Source organism: Cebus imitator, unplaced genomic scaffold, assembly GCF_001604975.1.
Source record: "Cebus imitator isolate Cc_AM_T3 unplaced genomic scaffold, Cebus_imitator-1.0 Scaffold72, whole genome shotgun sequence".
In the NCBI taxonomy this organism is placed as follows: domain Eukaryota; kingdom Metazoa; phylum Chordata; class Mammalia; order Primates; family Cebidae; genus Cebus; species Cebus imitator.
The window spans coordinates 6683923-6693005 of NW_016107387.1; the positions used below are offsets into that span (position 1 = coordinate 6683923).

Below are 9083 nucleotides of genomic sequence, written 5' to 3' on the forward strand. Positions count from 1 at the left end.
AAAAAAAAGAGACCAGCCTGGCCAGCATGGTGAAACCCCATCTCTACTAAAAATACAAAAATTAGCCAGGCATGGTGGTGGGCACCTGTAATTCCAGCTACTCGGAAGCTGAAGCAGGAGAATCTCTTGAACCACAGAGGGGAAGGTTGCAGTAAGCCAAGATCATGTCGTTGGACTCCAGCCTGAGCAATGGAGCAAGTCTGGGTGCAGTAGCTCATGCCTGTAATCCCAGCACTTTGGGAGGCCGACGTGAGTGGATCACCTGAGGTCAGGAGTTCGAAACCAGCCTGGTCAACATGGTGAAACCCTGCCTCTACTAAAAATACAAAAAAAAACCAGGCATGGTGGTGCATGCTTGTAATCCCAGCTACTCAGGAGACTGAGGCAGGAGAATCAGTTGAACCCGGGAAGGGGGCAGTGAGCTGAGATCGCACCACGGCACTCCAGCCTGGGCAAGAGTGAAACTCCATCTCAAAAAAAAAAGTAACGTTCACTGGGCATTTTTATTTCCGCTGATGGGTCCCCACAACCTGTGCTCTGCAGAGTCTCCAGCACTGAAGTTTCCTCCCCTTGCTTACCCTGCCAACTGCACCATCTGAACAGCAGCAGCCCTTCAAACTCATCTCGACCAGCACTGAGCTGACTCCTGGCATCCCACACTTGCTTTACTGTCTCCTGCATTTGGCTTCTGGTTCTGCCACCGGTAAGATACTCAAGGCTGCCTCTCCTTTACCATGTCATTCATCCATCACCAGCTGCTATCAGTTCTGCCTCCTAAATAGATATCTCACCTCTCCCCCCATCTGCTACCTCCATCTGGCTTCTCACAGCATTCCGTTTCCATTTTTCCTTCCTCCAGTTTATTCCCTACACGAAGCCACAGAACGAGTCTCTAAGATGCAGATGTGAGCCCGCCTCACCTCGCCTTACTGCTTCCGATGGCTCTCCTCAGAATAGTCCCCACCTGCAGGCTTCTGTCTCCAGCCTCGTCCTCATCTCACTCCTCTAGCACTTTCTGCTTCTGCCACACTGAACTTAGAGTCCCCCAGCCTTGACCCTTTGCCTGTCTTACGCTCCTGTTTCAAGGCCCAGTGGCCTTGAATCCCTGACTCCACAGCCATATCTGTCTGCCCCTGTGCTGCCAAGTATCTTTGGCCACTTTCCTTATTGTTTTTGTCATATTGTACTGTAATTACATTTATTATTTATTTATTTATTTATTTAGAGGTGGAGTCTTACTCTGTCACCCAGGCTGGAGTGCTGTGGCATGATCTCGGCTCACTGCAGCCTCTGCTTCCTGGGTTCAAGCGACTCTCGTGCCTCAGCCTCCTGAGTAGCTGGGATCACAAGTGTGTGCCACCACACCCGGCTAACTTTTTTTCTTTGTATGTTTAGTAGAGATGGGGTTTCACATGTTGGCCAGAATGATCTGGAACTCCTGACCTCAAGTGATCCACCCACCTTGACCTCCCAAAGTTCTGGAATTATAGGCATGAGCCACCTCATCCAGCAAGTAATTACAAATTTATGTGCTTGTCTTCTCTCCTAGACAGTGATTCCTTAAGAATCAGTCTGAGACTCAGCACAGTAGCTCACACCTATAATCCCAGCACTTTGGGAGGCCGAGGTAAATGGATCGCCTGAGGTCAGGAGTTCGAGACCAGCCTGGCCAACATGGTGAAACCTTGTCTCTACTAAAAATACAAAAAAATTAGCCAGGCATGGTGGCAGGTGCCTGTAATTCCAGCTACTCGGGAGACTGAGGCAGGAGAATCACTTGAACCTGGGAAGAGGGCAGTGAGCTGAGATCCGCACCGTGGTACTCCAGCCTGGGCAACAAGAGCAAAACTCTACCTCAAAAAAAAAAAAAAAATGGGTCTGGATATTAGTCACTCTGGGCAACTCGCCTGGCCCCTAGAAAACAGAAGGTCCTCAGTGCATGTTGCGTCAATGAATGAATGAATGTCTGTGTTCATTCCAGACATTCCAAAATAAGTGGTCTACACAGAGGGGCGGAAGGTTGACCTGGCATGAAGAGTAGGGAGGGCAGAGAAGAGACGGCATTCCTAGCTGTGGAGCCAGACTGAGGAAAGGCTGCTTGTAGCCAAAGGGCATGGTGTGCCCAGCATCACGGAGGGCCTGCCTGGTGTCCTTAGTCTCCAGCCACAAAACTCACCTGGACATTCTGTACTGCCTGGCAATCTTACATTCCCCACAAAGCTTGCTTGCGTACTGAGCAATATGAGATTTTGTACCATCTCTCCTCAAATCCCCTGTCTCCATCTCCCTAGCTGTACAGAGGACCTAGAAGTCATCGACACAAGGCTCCCTCATCTCCCCCCAGCTAATCTACAAACTCACCTGTTCTCTTGTTCCGCTTTGACCCTCTGGTAAGGGTGGGAGATGTGTCCTGTCTTCTCTCTAGAAACTTCCCTCTCCCCTTTTTGGATGTGGCCCCTGCATGGACCCCTCACCCCTGCACCAGCCACCTTGCCTCTCATGCAGACCGTGTGCAGTACACGGGCACAGTCTAGCTGGATTCAAATCTTGGCTCTACCACTTAGTATCTCATGACCTCAGACAAGTTGTGTAACCTCCATCTGTAAAATGGAGGTAATTAGAGTATCTTCTTTTTAAGGCTGTTGTAAGGATTAGGTAAGACCAAACACAAGTGCTAGACACAGTGCCTATCCCAAGAAAGCCCTCTGTACATGTTCAGATGAAAATAGTATTGTTCACAGAACTAAATTTTTCCTTGGTCCACACCCCTCTCCACCTACTGGCCTATTTCTCTACTCCTTGTTTCAGAGAAACTTCTAAAAAGACTTGTCACTGCCTCTAGTTCCTTATTTCCCATTTTCTTCTCAACCCAATGCACACTGCCTTCCTGTTCTCACCATGCCACTGAAACTCCCCTCTTGAAGGTCAGCAGTTGACTTGCATGTTACCAAACCCAGCCAGCATTTCTCTGTTCTCTCATGTGATCTCTCAGCTGCACTGAACACAGACAGCCACATCCTCCTTGAAACGGTGGTTTCTCTGAATCTAGGATGCCACCCTCCCTAGGTTTCCTCCTCTTTCTCTGGCTGCTTCTCAGGCTCTGCTGGTTTCCCCTTCAGCTCCACTTTGAGATGTCCAAGGGCCTCACGGCTTCATTCGTGGGGCCTTTCTTTCACCTGGTGTCTCATCCAATCCTGTGGCTTTAAATGCCATCCGTAGGCCTGGCACAGCGGCTCACACCTGTAATCCCAGCACTTTGGGAGGCCAAGGCGGGCAGATCACCTGAGGTCAGGAGTTCAAGGCCAGCCTGGCCAACACGGCAAAACCCGTCACGAATAATACAAAAATTAGCCTATAATCAAAAATTAGTGCCCACCTATAATCTCAGCTATTTGGGAGGCTGACACAGGAGAATCACTTGGACTCAGGAGGCAGAGATTGCAGCAGGCCGAGATCCTGCCACTGCACTCCAGCCTGGGCAACAGAGCAAGACTCTGTCTCAAAAAAAAAAAAAAAAAGGCCAGGCACGGTGGCTCATGTCTATAACCCCAGCACTTTCGGAGGCAGGTGGATCACCTGAGGTTGGGAGTTTGAGACCAGCCTGACCAACATGGAGAAACCCCATCTCTACTAAAAATACAAAAAATTAGCTGGGGGTGGTGGTGCATGCCTGTAATCCCAGCTACTCAGGAGGCTGACACAGAAGAATCACTTGAATCTGGGAGGTGGAGGTTGCAGTGAGCTGAGATCTTACCATTGCATTCCAGCCTGGGCAACAAGAGCAAAACTCGGTCTCAGAAAGAAAAAAAAAGGCCAACCATATGGCCATGACTGCTTTCTTTATTCATCCTGATCTAGCCTGAGCTAGTCAACAATGTCCAGCCGTTTATTTGTGGAATTCACTTTATCATCATTTATCCACTTATTTATTTTAGACATCTCAAAATTAATAATTATCTTACATACTTCCCAACCTATTTCTTTCTTGGTCAACCCTTCTTAAGAAATGGCATCATTCTTCCCAGAGATACCCAAGTTAAAAATCTAGAAGTCCACTGGGCGAGGTGGCTCCCGCCTGTAATCCCAGCACTTTGGGAGGCTGAGGTGGGCAGGTCATGGGAGGTCAAGAGTTCAAAACCAGCCTGGCAAACATGGTGAAACCTCGTCTCTACTAAAAATGCAAAAATTAACTGGTGCACACATGTAGTCCCAGTGACTCAGGAGGTTCAGGCAGGAGAATTGCTTGAACCTGGGAGGCAGAGGTTGCAGTGAGCCAAGATCATGCCTCTGTACTCCGGCCTGGGCGATAGAGTGAGACTCTGTCTTAAAAAAAAAAATCTGGCCGGGCTTGGTGGCTCACACCTATAATCCAAACACTTTGGAGGCCAAGGCAGGCGGATCACCTGAGGTCGAGAGCTCAAGACCAGCCTGACCAACATGGTGAAACCCTGTCTTAAAAAAAAAAAAAAAGAAAAAAAAAATCTAGAAGTCATCTGTGATTCCTCGCTTTCTTTTATTCTTTACCTCCAATCCGTAAGTCAGTAATATCTTCAGGATGCATGCCGACCCCATCCACTTCTCTCCATCTCTGCTGTGAATCCCTTGACTGAGCACCCCTCATGCCTCCCTGCCTCTCACAGTGGAAGGACATTCTGGGTGAGGGTATGGTATGTGCAAAGTCCAGAAGAGGCATACCGGGGGCAGAGGTGTCAGCCCCGTGAGCATGGAGACAGCATAAAAGTGCAGGGAAATCAGGTTGAGACCAGGCCTTGAAGAGACGGGAAGCTAGGCAGAGAGCCAATACCATAACAAAAGTGAGGTTTGGGGGCTCAGCGCAGCAGCACAGGTGGGATGGAGTGGAAGGGTGGGGAGGGTGTGGAGTGGGGAAGGAGCCAGAGGCTGGGTTTGAGGTTCTTAAGTCAGGTGCTGAGGTAGCGGGTAGGGTAGAATGGAAAAGATGAGCAGATACAGCAGCATTTCGAGAGAGATAATCATCAGGGCATGGAATACGGAGGGGACAGAAGGAAAAAAAGAATGAAAAGTGCGTCTTGGAGAAGAGTGAGGGCTGAAGGAGAGAGCTGGGCCAGTGATTGGTTGGGGGAGCTGGACAGAGTTCCAGGGTCTTTCATGGGGTCCCATGCCTGGGTCACAGAGAGAACCAAGACCTTCATGAACTGACTTCTGCGGTTCTGAGGCTGGTGGCAGGGAAGGGAGTGGGAAGTCAAAGGTTTGGAGGGGCCCTTTTCCCAGGAGGCCAGTGCTGTGGAGGGAGGGGTCTCACCCGCCTGCGCTCCGTCCTGTCCAGGTCGTGGGTGAACTGTAAATCACAGGAAAGGGCTGATGAGACCTGCCCTGCCCCTGTGCCACCTGCCCCCCTCCGCTGGGCATGGCTAACCCATCACCCACCTTCATAGTGGGCTGCAATTGCTCTGCGAGCCCGTGGTTTCCGGCCTTTAGGTGCTGAGAATCAAGGAAAAGACAGATGAGCAAAGCGGGCCCCCCTGGGGGTCCCAGAGCCACTCTCCCAACCCCATTCCACTCTCAGGGACCCTGGCATCTTTACTTTTGTCCAGACTTCTGGCCTTAGAAGCTCAGGTCTCATCTTCCTCTGTAAGTAGAATGACTATAATTTGTCATCCAGGCCGGGTGGGGCAGTTCATGCCTGTAATCCCGGCACTTTGGGAGGCTGAGGAGGGCAGATCACAAGGTCAGGAGTTTGGGACCAGCCTGGCCAACTTGTGAAATGCTCTACCTACTAAAGATACAAAAAATTAGCTGGGCATGATGGTGGCGCACCTGTAGTCCCAGCTACTCAGGAGGCTGAGGCAGGAGAATCACTTGAACCCAGGAGACGGAGGTTGCAATGAGCCAAGGTCGCGCCATTGCCCTCCAGCCTGATGACAGAGCGAGACTCCATCTCACACACACACACACAAATTTGTCATCCGCACTGGGATACTTCTGAGAGCAAAACAGGAAGCTGCTGCTAATCACACCAAGATAACAGGTGGGAACCAGGACAGTTGCCCGCTGACTTGGCCATGTGGTTGTCTGGTCATCCCCTCATCCCATTCCTAAGTCTCTCTACCTGTTGGGGCCCAGGCCTCCGACTCCCCAGCCTAGTCTCCATCAGAATCCCCGGAGTTCTCCTAACTCATGGCCACCCTGCCTCCATGTTTGGGTAAGGTGTGACAGACGGAGTTTCAGAGGAGGGCCAGAATCCCTAGGTTCGAGTCTTGGCTGGTTCGCTGTGTGACTGAGTCTCCTTTCACCTTCCGCGCCTTAGTTTCTCCATGTGGATAATGGTTTTTGCTCTGCCTGCTTCCTGAGGTCAGAATAGAGGGATGCTCACCACTTCTGCGAGGCCGAACTAGTTGTTTCAGGAAAGGCACAGGGTCCTGGCTTTCCTCTGTCTGGGGATTCAGTTCCTAGGGGAATTAGGGCAGGGTTCAACCAGGGACTCCCAGAGATATACAGTGACACAGATGGGGCCTATCAGGAGAGCCACCAGCCAGCAATAGGCACAGAAGTCTTAGAGACAGATCAATCCCCTCAGCCAACAACAGCTGGGGCCCCAGCGAAGGTGAGGCTGGGAGTCAGGCCCCAGTCCTCACCCTTTCCTCTAGACCAGCCACTCTTCCCCCCCACCCACAACTGATGCAGACCCTAAACTCAACTGGCGCATTGCACATACGCCCACACCCAGTCACCAGGCACAGAGGACACGAACCCTGTACATAACCGCACCCCTCTTCGACACAGCCTCACCTCTCTCATTCACCCACGCCACCCCCAGCCAATAAGCACCTCAGACTCAGGTGGCACAAACCCACAGTTGTCACCACGCACACACATCCCTGCAGACACACGCCCATGCAAGCACTGGGTTCACACACACCCTGCACACACCTCGAGTACGGCTGGCACAGCGGCACACACCCGACCCTTCAGCTGTGCACTCTTCCCATGCCCCAGCGGCCTGCAGACCCGCCCACGCCCACTCACCGGAGGGTCCTGGTCCTCCTCTGCCACCAGCTCCCCCTGGGCAGGCTCCTGCTGGGAAGGAGGCAGCGTCACCCTGTGCTGCTCCACCTGACATCTGGCCCTCCACCCACCCTCCCTCCCCCTTACCCTCATCCCACCCGGCCCCCAGCTGTCCCTCTGCAGTTGCCGCTCCTGATGTGTCCAGGAAGGGGTGCGCAGCGGGGCCTCACCTGGGTGGACAGCGATGCCCGGCTCCCCAGGCTGACCACGGCCAGCAGGAGGCCGAGGCAGGCCAGCGCCAGGCCCAGGCCCAGCGCTAGTGGGGCCAGCAGGGCGGTGCCCGGCTCCCCCCGGCGCCCCCTCAGCCTCTGGCTCCGACGGACGGCCATGGGGGCGGGGGGCTGTGCCTGCCTCACCGCCCCCCCCATCCCGGGACCCGAGGGATCGGGAGAGGGGGAGCCGGCGGGGCGGATCAGGCTGCGGAGAGGGAGGGGCAAGGGAAACGGGGCGGGAGGGGGCGCCGGGGACAGGAAGCCGGACGGACGCAGTGTGTGATTAAACCCCGAGCCTCTCGCCGGGGCGCTGTGCGCGCAGCGGACTGAGTGGGCGCCCACCCGACCTCGGAGCGTGGAGCGCCTAGCCCAGGCTTGCACCAGCAGGGCGAGGCCCGTTGTGTGCGGCCACGGCAGCGACGGGGCTGTGCCTGTGCGGGCACCTCCTGTGGATCACCGGGGAGGTGGGGAACTCAGGAAGGCCTGTTGGTTCAGATTCTTCTCTGTGTCCCTGTGTCTGCAGAGATAAGGACGCTCCTTTCCTCCAGGTGCAGGGAGGGCACCTCTCACATGAGGGTACTATTACCTTCTTCAGGAAAAGGGCAGGGAGTTCCAGGTTGTGTGACCTGGTTTAGGGAAAAGGGCAGGAGAAGGTAAGAAACACCCTTCGGCTTCTGCAGTTTTCTTAAATTCTTTCAGCTTAAAACACTCACCATGCCGAGGTGCCTTCTCTGGGGTAGCGTGTTCTGAAGCCCGTCATTGCGGATGATTGCCATGCATCCAAGGAGGACCAGCAGCGTGTAAAAGACCAAAATTGGCCCTGCACGGTGGCTCATACCTGCAATCTCAGGAGGCCAAGGCTGAGGGCTAGGAGTTCAAGATGGGCCTGGGCAGCATAGCAAGACCCCATCTCTCCAGAAAAGTTTTTAAAAAATTAGCCCACGCCTGTAGTGTCAGCTACTCAGGAGGCCGAGGTAGGAGGATTGTTTGAGCCCAGGAGTTTGAGGCTGCAGTCAGTCATGATTGCACCACTACACTCTAGCCTGGGCAACAGAGGGAGACCTTGTCTCAAAAAAGAAAAGAAAGTCCAAAATTAACAAATGAAATTTGACGCTGGAGGAAACAGAGATAATTCAAGACGCAGAGTACTATGGAGTATACTTAGAGAGTCCAGAAAAGAATCCATAGAGCTGGGCGTAGTCATGCATGCCTGTAGTCCCAGCTACTCAGGAGGTTGAGATGAGAGGATCACCTGAGCCTGGGAGGTCAAGGCTGCAGGGAGCCGTGATCACACCACTGCATAACTGCCTGAGCAACGGAGTAAGACTCTGTCAAAAAAAAAAATAAAATAAAAGTACAGGTATTGATCGACTTACCACCTATGCAACTTACGACCATTCGACTTTATGACCACAATCGCTAGCCACGACTACTCCGCGTCTGGCAGCGCAAACGTTGCCCAGCTGGGCGTACGACAGTGCGGACCAGCTTCCAGCAGCACTGCCATCTCCGCGTGCACCATTTCAACTGTACATATAGCCTACTCAACTTACGACCAAATCGTGTTACGACCAGTCCATGGGCCCGACCGTGGTTGTAAGTCGAGCACTAGCTGTATACAAAGAAAGAAAAGCAGTTAGAATATTCAGAAAATTTTCGAAACTTAAATCGTGATGTAAATAAAAAACAGCTGGGCATTGTGGTGTGCACCTGTAGTCCCAGCTACTTGGGAAACTGAGGCAGGAGAATCACTGGAGCCCAGGAATTCCAGGTTTCCATGAGCTATGACCTGGGCACTGAACTCAAGCATGGGCTGCACAGCAAGAT

The 9083-nt window shown here is 52.8% G+C and overlaps 1 protein-coding gene across 2 annotated transcripts in view; it reads right to left on the minus strand.

The window, feature by feature from the left end:
- LOC108306569 (TNF superfamily member 12) overlaps window positions 1–7482 on the minus strand; it is a 9475-nt gene extending 1993 nt beyond the window's left edge. The window contains exons 1-5 of one of the 2 annotated variants that reach the window (XM_017531611.2): window positions 7215–7466; window positions 7006–7053; window positions 6353–6428; window positions 5407–5460; window positions 5282–5317 (exon numbers count right to left, since the gene is read on the minus strand). In XM_017531611.2, the coding sequence (XP_017387100.1) occupies window positions 5282–5317; window positions 5407–5460; window positions 6353–6428; window positions 7006–7053; window positions 7215–7412 (412 nt within the window). In that variant the 5' untranslated portion in view covers window positions 7413–7466. Of the gene's footprint in view, window positions 1–5281; window positions 5318–5406; window positions 5461–6352; window positions 6429–7005; window positions 7057–7214 lie in introns of both variants that reach the window. The other variant, XM_017531610.2, reaches the window with a different exon arrangement.
- Window positions 7483–9083: the final 1601 nt, after the last annotated feature.